General features: G+C 42.6%; 1 protein-coding gene across 2 annotated transcripts; it reads right to left on the bottom strand.

Moving 5' to 3' along the window:
- tmem184a (transmembrane protein 184a) lies at positions 1-16891 on the bottom strand. Of its 2 annotated transcripts, none has more exons than XM_014192949.2 (9): positions 16542-16891; positions 12314-12541; positions 9059-9224; positions 6256-6346; positions 5892-5967; positions 4817-4908; positions 4500-4669; positions 4160-4366; positions 1-2035 (listed from the first exon to the last, which is right to left on the bottom strand). In XM_014192949.2, the coding sequence occupies exons 2-9, from the start codon at positions 12539-12541 to the stop codon at positions 1797-1799; spliced, it is 1269 nt and encodes a 422-aa protein (XP_014048424.2). In that variant the 5' UTR covers positions 16542-16891; the 3' UTR covers positions 1-1796.
- Positions 16892-17105: the final 214 nt, after the last annotated feature.

Genomic DNA, 17105 nt, shown 5'->3' with positions numbered 1-17105 from the left:
TTCCGGAACATCTCTTTAATCGTTTATTTTACATGAGTGCAAAATGTGACAAGCAACCAAATAAACCAGGATTCAGTAATAGACACTGTAGTTACACTACATCTCAGCGTCACTTTATATCCAACTCTACATCGGTTTCTGCTTTCCCAGTAAGGCAGCAATAATTGGCACATGAAGGTATGGAAAAAGTGATTACATTGCACTTAATTTCCCTAACTTAAACGCATTTCAAAATGATAGAGGGACACCATCTATCCTATCACAATTCGCCACAAACAGAAACAAAATATATATTTTCTAATGACATGAAACCAACTTAAATATCATGAAACATCAAACTGATCTGCAGAAATCACTGAAAACACATTGTTAATACTACATAGCTTACTTACAATATAGCAATTTATCAAACTTTGTCATTAAGCTAAACACAACAGCAGACATGTCTTAAAAATTAGAACATTGAGACCAAAGTACACTACATAATTTAACATTTAAATCAATCTAACATTTTCTGTACAAATATTATCTTCAGTGAATTGAAAGGAACAATAATACGAACATCAGAAACTATAAAGGTTCTACTCAAACTATTTACAATACTGCAAATGTTTTTTTTAGGGTTAACATTGTAGAGCTCTGCTGAATTATACACTGAAATCCATGCTGAGAAAATTAATGAGATTACCACAACCCTCCAAGTTGGTGGGAGTCGGCCTTATCCTCCAATTTGTCTGTGGCATGTTAGATACAAAGGATTTCAAAGCGCCAAAGTCTAGAGTTTGAAGTTCCTACTCCAAAGTCAGTTGTGTCTTTGAAAAAAGACTTCAGTTCGTCGGGAGACCCAACAGAGGACTGCTGAGCAAATACCTCAAACACGCAAATGCAAGAGATGGTCCTTGAAGTGTCAGAGCCAGCCATGACGGGCACGATTCCTGGGTTCCCTCCTGAAGTCGTACATTAAATCAGCTCCTGTTTGAAACTCCCATGATTCAGAGAGAGCGGAGTACATACTTCAGCGGCCAGAGAAGAGCTCAGTCACTGCTACGATAGAGACTGAACCAGGATCAGGGAAAAGACCAAAATAAAAATTGCATCAGTACCTGCCTTGTCTGAAATGGTTCAGCAGACAGGCTATTTCCCCATAGTATCATGACTAGCAAGGCAGAAACAAAAATCATCTCATAAGGTTATTCAAATCTTCACTCTGTCCCCTTCTTGATCTTTCCTGCATTAATTATTCATTCAATTAACTGTCCAGTGAAAATCTCACTTTTAAAAGTTCATACTCTGTTAACTCGTACCCAAATAATAGTGTGTCGAAAGCATCAATTGGAGAAAAACACTTCAAAAACCTCACCTCAAACTTGTATTTCAAACAGACCGCTAAAAAACATGCTTGCTATTTCATAGAGGATGATGTCATCCTCCTCAGCTGGCCAATCAGCTATCTACTCACATTAATATTTTTACCTCACCATTCTATTGTTGGGGTACGCCGACACCATTCCAACACAGAAAAACTGCATACTTAAAAATGTTTTGGAAGGAAAGCTTTCACAAATGTTGTAATTAATTATATATAGATCATATTTCATTGAAATTTGGAAACACTGGACAGTTACTTTAAAACCAGGACTAAAGTAAAGAGTTCATCTTAAAAAATGAAATGAAAGAAGATGAAAATGAACCACACGAATGGATGCCAGGTCTGACAGTGGGATATGCTGTGCCAGTGTTGTCCTGGGTGTGGTGAGGAAATAAAGACATGGATACTCGTGGTGGAGGGCGACTCCTTAGAATTCATCATCAGAGATAATCAGCAGGACTTTGTCAGATTTCTTGGAGCTCTTGCTGCTGCCGCCTGTGCCTGCCTTGCCGTTGTTCTGGCTGGGCTGTACCACCTCCTGGGTGGACTGCTGGGTGTACTGCTGGTAGGCTGGGGAGAAGTTGTGGATGGCATCCTGGACCATGTCCCCAGGGTTCATCGTCTCCTTCAGACCACTGGAGATGCTCTGCATGGGGGCGATGTTGTCTAGAAGAACATAAGACACATTTTGACATGGTCATTTAACTTGTTTATAGGACATAACTTTGATCTGAATATCAAACCATAGCAACATGAGACAACATGAGAAATACAAGAGTAGTTACGCTTATGAAAACTAAATTCATCCATTTTTGAAGACAAGGTGCTGACAGAGACTCATTAGGAAAAACTCCCATGTCCAGAATCACAGTTGATACGAATCTCACTAATGCAAAATCATTGGTTTTAAGACTGTGCTCAGTCCTTGTGCCCAGTGTTCCACCTCATGAGGACCTCTTGTTAGTGTTCCTCTATTCTCAGTGTTGATGGATGAGAGCATAGAGATGACAGAGAGTCTGCAGCAATTCAGTGGGAGTGAGGAAGATGCTTCCTCTCCTCTGTCTACCTTCCCAGTCACTACCCCAGCTGAGCTCCTCCAGCTGTGGGCCAGGCTGATACTTGACCCTATAATACCAGGGTGTCTCATCCAACGTCCCGGGAGCGGTCCGGTGCAGACAGAACCAACGCAGCCTTCCGTTTCAGGGTCAGCGACCGTGCAGTCTAGGCCAGGTCTCTGGAGGGAAGGCGGCACGGCGGAGGGTTCCGCTGTGCTTCAGGGTCAGAGTCGTGGTTAGGCATGCTCTCCTGAGCTTCTCCTCACAGCTGGCCTGTTTTGCAACTAGGGCTGGGGCTGGCCTCAGTCAGGGTTGGAGGAGGACAGCCTGGAGGTATATAAGCCTCCCAAATCTCCACAGGCATTGAAAACACCACATATGAATGACCTTCTGACACTTCCCAGCCCAGGGAGGGTTGGATGGGGCTGTGACTCTACAACTCTCAGCAGCAATATCAAAAGGCTAGACTAGTCTTAATGGGAATCTTTCTGGTTCAGGTAATGTTTATGCAGTCCAGTCACATACTATAGCACTGAATTATGACCTTTGAATTGGTGCTTTGGTAGGAAAGAACAACTCAGTGGGGCATATAAGAAATGTAGCCCCAACACCATGCATCCCTTTGAGAGGGAAAATTAACTTTCAAAACCATACTTTTGGAAACTCCTCAGAGAATAGTCTGGCTTCAGCTGCATTTCATTTACAAGTTTAGACCACAATAAAAATCTAATTTGCTGCTTAACTTTCTGCGGCCTCATTACCATTAGTTTTAAATGAATAGCAACTATAGCAAATTAATAATACATTTTGTACAGGAGCACGAAGAAGGCCGAACATGGGAGAAATCACTATTCATTTTGTCACAAGGTTCTTTTGATCACTCGGCAAGATGAAGAGAACACTTTTACCAGTCAAATGTAATGGGCATGGAAACATTTCACACTTAATCAGCATTTAGCGATTCCGTTTCTTTCTGCATGTCTGTCTCCTATAGCCCAAGGCCTCAGCAGGATTGCTGTTGCAGGAAGGAACGAGCTGAGATGATTGATATCTCCGCAGAAGGCTTTTTCCTTGGTCTCCATTTGTCTTCTGCTCATGTGAAAGGTATTGACGTCAGAGCAGTACCGCTAGTTCCTGCGATTAAGCATATAGAGGCTATGAAATGCTCTTTCTATAGCATGCTGTGCTAGCAACTTTCCTGTGAGCCATGAGTAATGATGAACACCCTGAAGACCGTTCCTCTGCTGACCTCTGGCCTGCCTGGTTCACACTGTTCACTCTGGCTATTTCTCCCTGACGCGTTTCCCATTCCCTGTTTACAGCCAGGGAACGGGACAGAAAACTGCATTGTCACCTACAGGTAACTTCCAAAATAAAGGAAACACTTGAGTAAATGGGGGATACAAAGTATATTGACTTTAAAATAGGGGTCTCAAAGGAGCATAAGGGGTTTAAAGTGTGTGTGTGGGGTCACCAGATCGCAACCCAATTGAACACTTAAGGGAAATTCCGCAGCAGACATATGGTGAGCCATATGTTTGGAACATTGAATTGCAAAGAAATCACAGTATCGAATCACAATACATACAGAATCGTGAGAATTGCAATACATATCGTATCGGCACCCAAGTATGGTGATAATATCGTATCTGGCAATTCCCAGCCCTCCCAATGACCATTTCATCAGCTCCAACAGACACCTCCCCTCTCTATGGACGTGTAGAAATGCAGTTACCGCGTGTCCCTGGAAGTTCGTTCTTCTTCTCCTGGTACACGGTGCAGGTGAAGGCGTAGCGCAGGGCGATAGCAGCGAAGAACATCTCGATGCAGGTGATGAAGTTCTGCCAGCCTGCTGCCACTGTGCCGGCCCCCACCTCCTGGCCGTCGATAAACAGGGCGTTAGGGATGACCCCACAGCGCTCCAGGATGGCCAGCACCATACCTAACAACAAAATACAACACCTTCATGTGCTACTCCAGTCTAATGTATCAAATACAATGCATTTTGTAGACTTTTCCAACCCCATCAGGGTTTGAATCTGTTGATATTAAGTCAAGGTAAGGGAACAACGCACCCTGCCAGAAGGACAGGAAGATGACAGATTTGATGGTGAGGAATTTGAGCACAGGTTCATAAGGCCTCAGCAGGTCACTGGTAGTGAAGAAGAAGAGGAAGAGAGCGTACAGGGCCAGGCTGACAGAGATGTTGTAGATGATGGTGATGTAGAGGTATCCTCCATTCACACTGCAGAGGGGAACAGGATCAATACAGACATGTTAGTGGGGATCTATGTACATTCCCTTTCTGAATGTAAACACACAATGAGTAGTGCGAGCATGCGAAGGGAAGTTGAAATGGGTGAAATGGAATGGAATGAAAGGTTGTGCTCACTTAAAGTCTCCATCATGATATTTGCCAAAGGCCTGCAGGAGGATGGTGATGACGGCCATGATGGGTTTGACGACACAGAACTGAAGAGTGGCCTAAATGACATCAATACAGGATGGGACATGCATTGAACACAGACAAAACAAGGAACAACGCAGGTGACAACTACTTCATGTTGGTTATTGGATTTGAAAGGTAGCCAACTGTACGTCTTCAAACACTGAGTCATCTATGAAATGAATGAACATTTTGTGGAAATTGTGTGTCTATCAATTTGCATTGTATGATATACTATGTTAAAAATCTCTAAAATATGCATGTATTGACATTATGCCAAAACAATGTACTGTCTGAAGTAATGTTAATGTACACTAAGGGGCATGTGATGGAGTTTCAAGGGTCAGTAGTTTTCCTTACTGGGGCCACCTGCAGACCTTTAAATGGGAAATGATATAGCAACTTTAGGACAGGCCGGTGCTTTTGGATTAGACGTCCTCCTCTTGAAACCCGGAGTAATCTCTAAATGCAGTTATTGATCCCATTCCCTCCAACTTGTCGTCTCACAGAGCCAGAGCAGATATAGTTCTATCCCTTTCAACTCTGCTACCGGAGGGAAGAGAACAGCAAGGTTGTGCTTTGAAACCACCCCACGTAGGAGTCCAGCCAGAACATGCCGAGTGTTAATCAGCTCCCTTTTCTGGACGTCTATTCACTGTTCTGAGGACATACCTTTCAGATCCAATTGCCATCAGGGTAAGACTCAGAGCACAGACTGCATCCCCAAGACACTATGGGGACAGTCAAGCTGACAGCTCATGTTATTTCTCTGTGCTTATTACAAAGCTGCTTTCACCTGTTCTCAGATTGCTTTCATTTTCCTTTTTAACCAGTCAACCTTATCCTCTAAAAAGTGGACAGCCAATTATAATGGCTGTCAATTCGCAATAGAGGAGCGATCTTGATAAAAAAAAAAAAAAATGTTCAATGAGGTGACATTAAAATAACAAATCACAATTTCCTATTTCCATATTTTCAGAGTGCTTTCATCACCCAAGCAGGGAGGGAGATGGAAACTCACCTGTTTACAGAATCTTAAAAAGCCAATAGAGTAGCTTATTCCACCTAAGCAGCAGGTACCATACATACAGCTCGACCTGGGAATGATAGAAAATGTGGTCACAAATGTATCCTTTGAATGTGTACCAGACTTAAAGACATCATTCTAGTGTCCAAAATACAAGACATCATTATCCTTGAAGTCAGACTACCTTAAAACAAGATCAAGATGTTAATTCAAGGAAATTACAGCCTGACCCTGGGTGACTGTAAGACTTGCAATACAAACTGAAAATCCCCAACATTCTGGGTGGGTTTTTTGAAAGCTACTTGCATAGCGTCTAGTATGAGACCATGGTATGGAGGATGGGACTGGGAGCACTCACTCAATGGACTTCCCTCGGATCTCGGACATGATGGCACTCTCTCCCCCGAGGTACTCAAAGGACAGGCTTAGGAAGTTGTAAATCACAAATGCTGTCATGGAGAGAAGGGACAAAGTCACTCACATACATTCCTGTACATTATGATGGAATGTTGTTTACAACACTGATACTAGGTTTTGCAAGTGGGGTCATTTTCAAAAACAACAATTCAATGTCACGGGTCAGTCCGTTTGAAAATGGAATCCGTAGTAGGGGGAAACAGCCCCACTGGCCACCCCACCACCATGGTTATTGTTGCTGAGCTGAGGAGTGTCGTGCAGCATGGTAAAAAAAATGTTGCAGTAGATATTGTGCTCTACCGCGCGTGCAATGATGTTGTAATATCACAAACGGGTGTGGCTGTTTCACCATTAATTCTTTACACTCGTGGGAATTAGCCTACATGGATAGGGCTACATTTCTTTCAGAAGAAATATGAAATGCATAACCATGGCAGCAATTAAAAGGGAACAGTTTAGAGATAAAGGGGAAATTATTACACCAAAAGGTGGGGACACAACAGTTCACATGACAACACTGAATCCAGAACATTACATTGTTGATTTTATGTGCATTTTACATTTACTGTACTTTTCACCTCATCTGTTGATTCCGAAATCTGAAAATACTCTTGATACATTCAGTAACATGATGAGAATATTCCTGGAAAATGTGGGGTAGGCGCAATATAATTTTAAAAAAATGACAAGAGTTTGAGTGAGAGGTGGCTACACACCTCTCCAAAGTGTGCACAAGTCATTTCAATGCACTTTTATGACTCAAAGATGAGTCTTCCACTGTAAGGTGCTTTTCGCTCTCCTAGCTGTTCCGTTGAGGAATTAGAGCAAGCATACTTTTAGTTGTTTTGTTTGGACCACAACCCTGCCATCACTCAATTACTGTTGTCGTTCACGCAATCCAAAAACTGACCATTACAAACCACAAATCTGGGTCAGGTGGGCATCATTTGAAAGCCTGTTCTTTTGCCAACATGACGAGCTAAGCTATAAAATATGATCTTACAGTGTTAGGCTTTCACAATGCAATACCGGGAAACAGATCATCATTTTGGTGCGCATAGAAAAGAGTCGTGACTGCATTCAGGTGCGTGTCCCACAGGGGAGTTGTCTTCACAGTAGACAAACAGGCTCGTTCTGTTCACAATAACCCTGGGTATGTCATCATGTAACTGTACATTAAACATAGTGATCATAAACGTTGACACTGTATATGACATGAGTTTTATGATATGGAAATGTGAAGTGCACATTTGGACTCATGGGGGTTTGGCTTGCTTGTATGACATCAAAGCGGAATTTATTATAATCCTCAACTTCTCATCTTTCAAAATACATAGTTCTCTTAATTTACTGCACTTCCCTCACTCAGACAACAAAACATTTGCTAAAGTCGTCCAATTAGTGGGAGGGATGGGAGTGACACCGCGTGGGTGCTCAAGTTCAGCCCGGATGTCATTCAGAACCCATACAGCACTGAAGTGCATGTATAGCATGTTACTGTACAGCCAATGCCTTCCAATTTAGCCGTTTATTGGTGCCCAAATCTGCCATTTCAACCCGTATACAGGTACGAGTGTAAAGGGCTACCGATTCCAGCTAATCTCACTAAATATTCATGTTCTGTCTATAGAAATCATTCCTCATAAATATGGATTTTAGAGATAATTTGTCAATCTGTGAGCATTCTGTGCTGCAGGTAATATTGTGGGCCAGATTGTGATGATAGCACTGTAGAGATCTTACGTCCTAATTTAGAAGCAGTGGAAACTGAAATGAGACTTTGGTGAGAGGGTTTCACTTTACAATAATCATATTTTTTACCAATCAATGTTTCCTCCCCACCGCTAAGAGGCTTGGGATGGTTCTCTGTCCTCCAAATCTTTGGTTGCCATTTCAGGAGGGGTTTAAAAAAAGTGAATGCAGGTTACACTCTCAAGTATCAGGGGCACAGAGTTTCACACTTTAGCCCTGGCCATGCTGACTCAATGCAATGCAACAGTTAATCTGCTTTCGGATGCTGATTTTAAAGAGCAATCTCCACCACCAATCATAAACTTGTCTCAAACACTAAATTCTCTGGTCAATAATGTATGTGAAATACTAATAGTTTTGTCCATATATCAAATTACACTTAAACAATTCTGCATGTGATTCACCTCTGTCATTGTTAAAGTAATAGAGTCTTTTCTTATTGCTTCGGTACATAATGACTATTAAAGAAAGGCTTTTCAGAGTAAAATTCATGAGACATTAATAATTCAATGTGAAGAATAGCTATGAGGAAGATGAACATCTCCTTTATGTTTGAATTAAAAACAACTCTTAACTAGTTTAGTTTGGATTAGAATGATCTCAACTAAAGTACATCCCTTTTCCACCTTTTGCAAAAAATAGAATAGAAAAACCACTAAGCCTAAGAGGAAGAAAGACAGGTCTGAAAGTCTACACGCCCTGGAAACAGAACACCATGAACAATAGGGCCTCTCTGCCCATAGGGAAGCACTGACAGGTGAGGAAAAACAGGTTGGGCCAGTCCGTTTTAGCTTCAATCCTTATAGCCATAATTTTTTTTTCAGAACTCATAATAGGTCTAAATGTCATTACTGGCCAGACAGAACCCGCCCGGTGTCTGACTACTGCCGCCTGTACAGGTGCTTATAGAGTAAACCGCTGTCAGGGCGCTGGCTGAGATATGAGGCAACAGCGAAAGGGAGGAGAAGGGTGGGGTGGTTGGTTTGCCGTACCTTCATAACAGTCTCGGACAGAGTCAAAGTAGACATAGTACTGGTCGTTGCTGATGAAGAGCAGGCTGAGCCAGGAGTCGAACGCATAGATTGGCACGATGAAAAGAATGCGAATGATGTAGCGCTGCTCGTTAGGGACTGTGTAGGACCTCAGGTGTGTGTAGATCTGGAAAAGGGACACAGAAACAAAACAAAAATAGTTATTAAAAAAACCAAGAGCACTGACTAGGCAAAAATGCATTGAGTTATTCAAATCCCAGTTTCAGCCACTAGACCAACCATTATGAATAATTGAGCTAAACCTGACGAGCAGTATTAGGGGGCCAGTGCTTCAAAGAGATGGGTTCTTATGAATAAACGGCACTTCCGTGGAACCCTCTCAAGGCACGATTTGGCTATCACACAGGCCCAACAGGCTTTAGAAGGACAGCATTACAGCATTGACTAAAATATATAAAAAAGGAGTGTCTGTAGGTTTGAGGTCGAGAGGTAAGAAAAAGATAGAGGAGGGTAAAAATGAAAACCCAGAATGATAACACTGCATAATTGGGGTAACAAGGTGAGCGGGATGAATTTCTGCTGATCAAGGCAAAAGCTTGACTGAAAAGTGAATATCTGTGTTATAGGATCAACTCTCCTAGAGATGTGTTACACGGACGTTTTTACACTTGGGAGGGAGAACAGAAAGAAGTAGAGGGGTGCACTGCTTCAAAACGTGTGTCTCAGACTGTTGAATTTGATTGAACTCTTCAATTCCCCTGAATCATTTTAAAACATAATGCAGTATGTGAATGCTAAATGGTGTGGCATGATTCCCTATTCTAGGAACCAACATTTTTCAGAATTGGAGTCAAGGCCATGGGGTGAAGGAAAGTTCAGAGCATCCATTACATAATTAAGTTTGTGAAGCACATAATCAACTACATATTTTCAGGGGCAAATGCCAAAGGAAACTAAAAGCAATGGTCAGAGTTGAGTATTGCAGTTTGATCCATTCAAAGTGGTGCACCATGGCATTTCTTGACTTCAGGTCCACTTACACAGACTCATGCAACATGATTAAATGGCCATTAGAGGTGGCACATTAGAGGCTGGCCAGTGCCAGGGCATGATGCATGTGGCTCTCCTGAGAAGTGAAGCAGGCTGCAGACTGATGTCCTCCATTTCCCCTGAATGGCTGGTGGAAAGACTGCGGTCCTCCAGGCTCCATAATGCTGAGCTGACAGGCAGACAGACAGAGCTGTGCCCTGGGTAATGACTCTGCTCTAGCCTGACTCCGACTCAATACCCTTCTGTCTTAGTTGAGCAGTAACCCAAGTCCATCCCCCAGCTAATTTCAGTTGGTCTGTGAAAAACGTAGAACTCTACCTCATAACACTCCCCAGCCCGCCCCTGGCACTGACAGCTGTGACATACCAAACGTCCATGTTGGAATGAGAAAGTGTGTGGAGTGTCTCGCGTTTATACCAAGCAGTGTCCGTGAGAAAGTGAGAGGGGCGCGCACTGAGCACGACAGTTCTGTACAGAACACCCAGACAGAATGAGAAGACCACACATCACACTGACTATAGTGTGATATCATGACCCTCCTCTCTCCCTGACAAGCTGCCCCGGGAAGTGGGAGGTCTGAACAGTGGAGTGTGTCAGAGAACATCAGTAACACTCCATAGTACTGTAACACCTGGTGCTTTGGACCACAGTGAGCAGACTGGGACATCTAAGATCAGCATTGTCCAGCATACAGTGTTAGTATGCAGAATTGGGAGAGGAGGAGAACTCTCCAGAGACAGTCTTATGGAGGAAAATCTGATGATACACCAGAATACTAAATAAAACCAATCCTGTCAGGAAGGCTGTTTTTAATCTCCCTGCGTGCTTGCCTCATGCAACCCTGCAACTATCTCACAGGCCACATATGTTAATGTCTGGCCTGCTTTGATGGGGAGTGGATGGGAAAACAAAGTACTCCAAAACTAAACAGATGGACAGAACGGGAGACTCCATGGAATGCCAAATTGACAGTATTTTTTGCTTGTTGTGAAAAAAATACAACTCCTTTTATGAACAATGTCAATTTTATAAGACATGTTAAATCTAGTAAAAAAAAAGGGTATGCTTGCTATACCAGAGGTGCGCCTACTTCTGCCTGATGTATTTTCAGTAATAAAGTATGAGCTGATGATAATGTGAAACGTTTCAGAAATGTTGCAACCAGCGTATAGAAAATGTCAGCACATAAACCCTGGGGACAATAATACCATCATATTCCTATCTAGAAATATCGTGATCATCTAAATCTCCAACCAGAGCAGACACAGTGGGACTCCCTGGGGGCTTCCTGTCTATACAGCCGCTAAAGGTTGGATGGACCCATTCTCAGCAGCACTCGGGTTTATCGGTTCATCAGCACAATATGAGAAGAGACGGCTCGCTCCCCAATGCTGAGCAGCATAAAACACACGGGTCCTCCGCTGATTGCCCCTCGCAAAACGTGATCCTCTCCTTTTATTACGACGCTGGAAATGTGACCTCGACAACACCCGCACATCTCTGCTGATAATGCATGCCATTCAAATGTACACCCTCTCTGGAGTTGATGAAACCGCAGTCTGATAAGTATCACCATTGTCTCTACTGAAGGATTACAGCAAGAGACTGAGTAAATAGCAATAACTGAAGAAAAAACACCCTTCAGTAAGCCTATACTGAATGTGAATATAATCATGGCCTTATTATACTTGGTTAAAGTTATATAACTGCTCTGCCCAGCCATTTGATCGATGACGGCTCTGTTTGCACTGTGTCGTTATCAGTGGTAGTCACGGTCAACGGAAGTGCCCGCAAACAGCAACACTAATGGATCACCTAGTAACAATTAAGAAACAATGACACACTATGTACAAACTGTCACTTTACAGATAGGAGCCAATTCACTTTCACACTCAGTCTTGCCTCTCAATGATGGAGACAGTGAGGAGAAAGTAGGTCTGGAAAAACACCTGATACTGGATCAAATGTAGAAGTGAAAAACACAAAACAAAATGTATTGTCTGGCTGGAGTCTTTGTCCTCTGGTAAGGGTGTAGGCAACCCACAACACCTTCCTAGCTCCCGTTACAGATTTGCATTTCTTTGCCTAAAAGCTGAGTGATACTGACAACGCCTGGAGCCATGCTTTTAACTTGGAACGGATTTTGTTTACTAGATTCACATCAAAACGAGTACAGAGGCAGAAAACTGATCAAATGTAACATACCTGATGGCAAGTGAGGAGCAGTGCTGACCAGACGAAGATCCCCGACAGAGCTTGAGCAGCAGTCGTATTCAAGAAGATATCGTGTGCCACAATATTCCCATTCCCTGTTTGAATTATTGTCATGTTGTATATGTCTGACTTGTTAAGAATTGGAGATGCGAAACGTATGAGAGACTCATTTTGGAGGACTCCCGAGTCCATCGCCATCTCCTCTGAGGTGCTGTTCATCTGAAACAATAAAGTGTTGTTTGGGTAAATGAGGAAGCTTTAGGCCAGGGATCGTCAAATAGATTAAGCCGTGGGCTGATTTCTTCTTGAGTGGATAGTCAGGGGGCCAGAACATAATGACAAATCATTTGTAGACTTCAAATTCACCGCAAGAAGCCCAAACAGATACAATATTTGACTAAAACATAAATTATTTCAAACCTTGCTAACGTTTGAAAATGATCACATATCACTTGGAGCTGGTTTGCAGGTGTTTTTACAGTCTTATGTCCCAAAACATAAATAACTATATATACACACAGTCCATTCAGAAAGTATTCAGAACCCTCTCTTTTTCCCACATTTTGTTATGTTACAGCCATATTCCAAAACAGATTAAAAACAAACAATCATTAATCTACACACCATACCCCATAATGACAAAGTGAAAACAGTTATTTTATGTTTGCAAATGTATAAAAAATAAAAAACGTATCTTATTTACGTGAGTATTCAGACCATTTCCTATGAGACTAGAAATTGAACTCAGGTGCATCCTGATTCCATTGATCATCCTTGAAATGTTTCTACAACTTGATTGGAGCCCAGCTGTGGTAAATTCAATTGATTGGACATGATTTGGAAAAGGCACACACCTATCTATATAAGGTCCCACAGTTGACAGTGCACGTCAGAGCAAAAACCAAGCCATGAGGTTGAATGAATTGTCCGTAGCGCTCCGAGACAGGATTGTGTTGAGGCAAAGATCTGGGGAAGGATACCAAAATATTTCTGCAGCATTGAAGGTCCCTAAGAACACAGTGGCCGCCAAATAGAAGAAGTTTGAAACAACCAAGACCCTTACTAGAGCTGGCCGCCGGCCAAACTGAGCAATCGGGGGAGAAGGGCCTTGGTCAACCATCTCTGCAGCACTCCACCAATCAGGCCTTTATGGTAGTGGCCAGACAAAAGCCACTCCTCAGTAAAAGGCACGACAGCCCGCTTGCATTTTGCCAAAAGGCACCTAAAGACTCTCAGACCATGAGAAACAAGATTCTCTGGTTTGATGAAAACAAGATTTAACCTCTTTGGCCTGAATGCTAAGTGTCACGTCTGGAGGAAACCTGGCACCATCCCTACGGTGAAGCATGGTGGTGGCAGCATCATGCTGTGGGGATATTTTTCAGCGTCAGGGACTGGGGGACTAGTCAGGATCGAGGGAAAGATGAACGGAGCAAATTACAGTGAGATCCTTGATGAAAACCTGCTCCAGAGCGCTCTGGACCTAAGACTGGGGTGAAGGTTCGCCTTCCAACAGGACAACAACCCTAAGTACACAGCCAAGACAACACAGGAGTGGCTTCGGGACAAGTCTCTGAACGTCCTTGAGTGGCCCAGCCAGAGCCCGGACTTGAACCCAATCTAACATCTCTGGAGAGACCTGAAAATAGCTGTGCAGCGACACTCCCCATCCAACCTGACGGAGCTTGAGAGGATCTGCAGAGAAGAATGGGAGAACCTCCCCAAATACAGGTGTGCTAAGCTTGTAGTGTCATGCCCAAGAAGACTTGAAGCTGTAATTGTTGCCAAATTTACTTAAACAAAGTACTGAGAATACAGTCTGAGCCAGGGGTCTGTTACTTGAACTATAGAAAGCATTTATTTGGGCTGCAATTTCTGAGGCTGGTAACTCTAATGAACTTATCCTCTGCAGCAGAGGTAACTCGGTCTTCCTTTCCTGTGGCGGTCCTCACGAGAGCCAGTTTCATCATAGCGCTTGATGGTTTTTGCGACAGCACTTGAATAAATGTTCAAAGGTTTTGAAATTTTCGATTGACTGACCTTCATGTCTTAAAGTAAAGATGGACTGTCATTTGTCTTTGCTTATTTGAGCTGTTCTTGCCATAATATGGACTTGGTATTTTACCAAATAGGGGCTATCTTCTGTATACTACCCCTACCTTGTCACAACACAACTGATTGGCTCAAACGCATTAAGAAGGAAAGAATTGAAATGCATTCCAGGTGACTACCTTATGAAGCTGGTAGAAACAATGCCAGGAGTGTGCAAAACTCTCAAGGCAAAGGGTGGCTACTTTTAAGAATCTAAAACATATTTTGATTTGTTTAACACTTTCGGTTACTACATGATTCCATATGTGTTATTTCATAGTTTTAATGTCTTAACTATTATTCTACAATGTAAAAAAAAAAAAACTTGAATGAGTAGGCGTCCAAACTTTTGACTGGTACTATATATATGAACATAAATATAAATGCAACATGTAAAGTGTTGGCCCCATGTTTCATGAGCTGAAATAAAAGATCCCGCCCCCAAAAGAATTCCATACACACAAAAAGCTTATTTCTCTAAAATTGTGTACACATTTGTTTACATCCCTGTTAGTGAGCATTTCTCCTTTGCCAAGATAATCCATCCACCTGACAGGTGTGGCATATCAAGAAGCTGATTCAACAGCAAGATCATTACACAGGTGCACCTTGTGCTGGGGACAATAAAAAGCCACAAAATGTTGTCACACAAAACAATGCCACAGATGTCTCAAGTTGAGGGAGCGTGCAGTTGGCATGCTGACTGCAAAAAATGTCTACTAGAGCTGTTGCCAGAGAATGTAATGTTCATTTTTCTACCATAAGCCAACTCCAACATTGTTTTAGAGAATTTGGCCTCAAAAACGCAGAACACGTGTAACCATGCCAGCCCAGGGTCTCTGCATCCAGCTTCTTCATCTGTGGAATTGTCAGGACAGCTGATGAAATTGTGGGTTTGCATAACTGAAGAATTGATGCACAAACTGTCAGAAACCATCTCAGGGAAGTTCACCTGCATGCTCGTCATCCTCACCAGGGTCTTGACCTGACTGCAGTTGGCAAATGCTCACCTTTGATGGCCACTGGCACGCTGGAGAAGTGTGCTCTTCATGGATGAATCCAGGTTTCAAGTGTACCGGGCAGATGGCAAACAGCGTGTATGGCGTTGTGTGGGCGAGTGGTTTGCTGGTGTCAATGTTGTGAACAGAGTGCCCCATGCTGGCGGTGGTGTTAGAGATCACAGATAGATCTCAGAAACCGTGGGGGGCCAAATACATAATTTGGCCAGTGGCTGCCAGTTGGGGAACCCTGCTCTAGGCTCAGTTGTGGAAAAAGTATGCGATTATCATACTTAATAGAAAATGACTCAAGTAAGAGTGAAAGTCACCCAGTAAAATACTACTTGAGTAAGTCTAAAAGTATAAATAATTTCAAATTCCTTCTATTAAGCAAACCAGAAGGCACCCACCACTGTCTAGGCTACATACATACAGGAAAACATATTATACATTTCCTAAACATTTGCGTGACTGAATCAGAGCTGCTGGTTTATGAAAAAGCGCAGGTTCTATGAGCTGTTAACTTCTTAATAACATAACAAAAACTATAAGATCACAACTACAGTATAAAATAGAGAGATATATTTGGTCGTATACAAATGTTTGCAAGGGTTGAAATGATTATGTTTTAGGCTTCTTGCGGTCAATGTGCTATCTACAAATTATTTGTAATTATGTTCGGGTGTTCTGGCAGAGGGGGGATTATCGGCACAACACCCGTCCATGACCACCCGCTCATGAAGAAAATCGTCCCGCGGCTGAATCTACAGTAGTTGATGAGCCCTGTGATAGGCCTATGTGAATTATCAAGAACAAAACATCCACAGCCTTAATAATCTGTTTGAGAAACCTGTTGCACGGGCAAGTCATAGGCGTGTAGGCTATGTCCAAACAAATATTTGTAATTACTTAGTTATATGTAGGCTACATAGGTAAAATACGGAGGTTTACCTTAGCTGTCTGTAGACTCGATGGCCTTGACCTAACGTGACCGGTATATCCACTTTGAGCGAAATAAACTTCAAATGGAACGGGCAGGTATAAATCGTGCCCTTTCTCAAAAATACATTTGGAATGGAACAATTAATAGAAATAAAGATGATTTAGCTGATGATATCGAATACCATTACCAGTGAGCTTGCTGAGAAATGGCTTCCTTTCAAAAGGTACGAACGAAGGATTCAATACTTCCTTGTTGTGAAGACAGGTGTAATGCGAGTTCGAAGTCCACAGAGTCGGTGAAGGGTGAACTGACTCAGTCAGTGTAGGTTATTCGAATAAAGGAGGATGTAGGCCTATGTTTTAATTAATGTTCAAATAAAAGCGACACAGATAATACCGAGTATATCCTCTCTGGACTATTGCCCCTTCTAAATAAACTGCAACATCGGGGATTTATTCATTGCGCTGTTTCTGTTTCAAAACGTTTCGTCGCAACAGAAACCGTTTAAGTCAAAGGAAAGGTTTTGCAACGAAAACGTGTTTCAATTGGATAAATCCAGATAGGTCCCTCCCAATTTCCGTCCGTTCGCTGTTTGCTTCCGTTTGGTTCTTACACGGTAAACGGTTTCCGTTGCCAGACTCATGAATACACTCCAGGTAAACACTCAGGTGGAACATGGACGTAGAAGCGGTCATCGTCATGTGACGTAACCATAGGCCTAGTGGCATATACACCCTTTCCATGTCCATCG

Source organism: Salmo salar, chromosome ssa03, assembly GCF_905237065.1.
Source record: "Salmo salar chromosome ssa03, Ssal_v3.1, whole genome shotgun sequence".
Classification (NCBI taxonomy): domain Eukaryota; kingdom Metazoa; phylum Chordata; class Actinopteri; order Salmoniformes; family Salmonidae; genus Salmo; species Salmo salar.
Note: the sequence above shows the minus strand (reverse complement) of the source record. Positions and strands in the feature narration are given on the sequence as shown.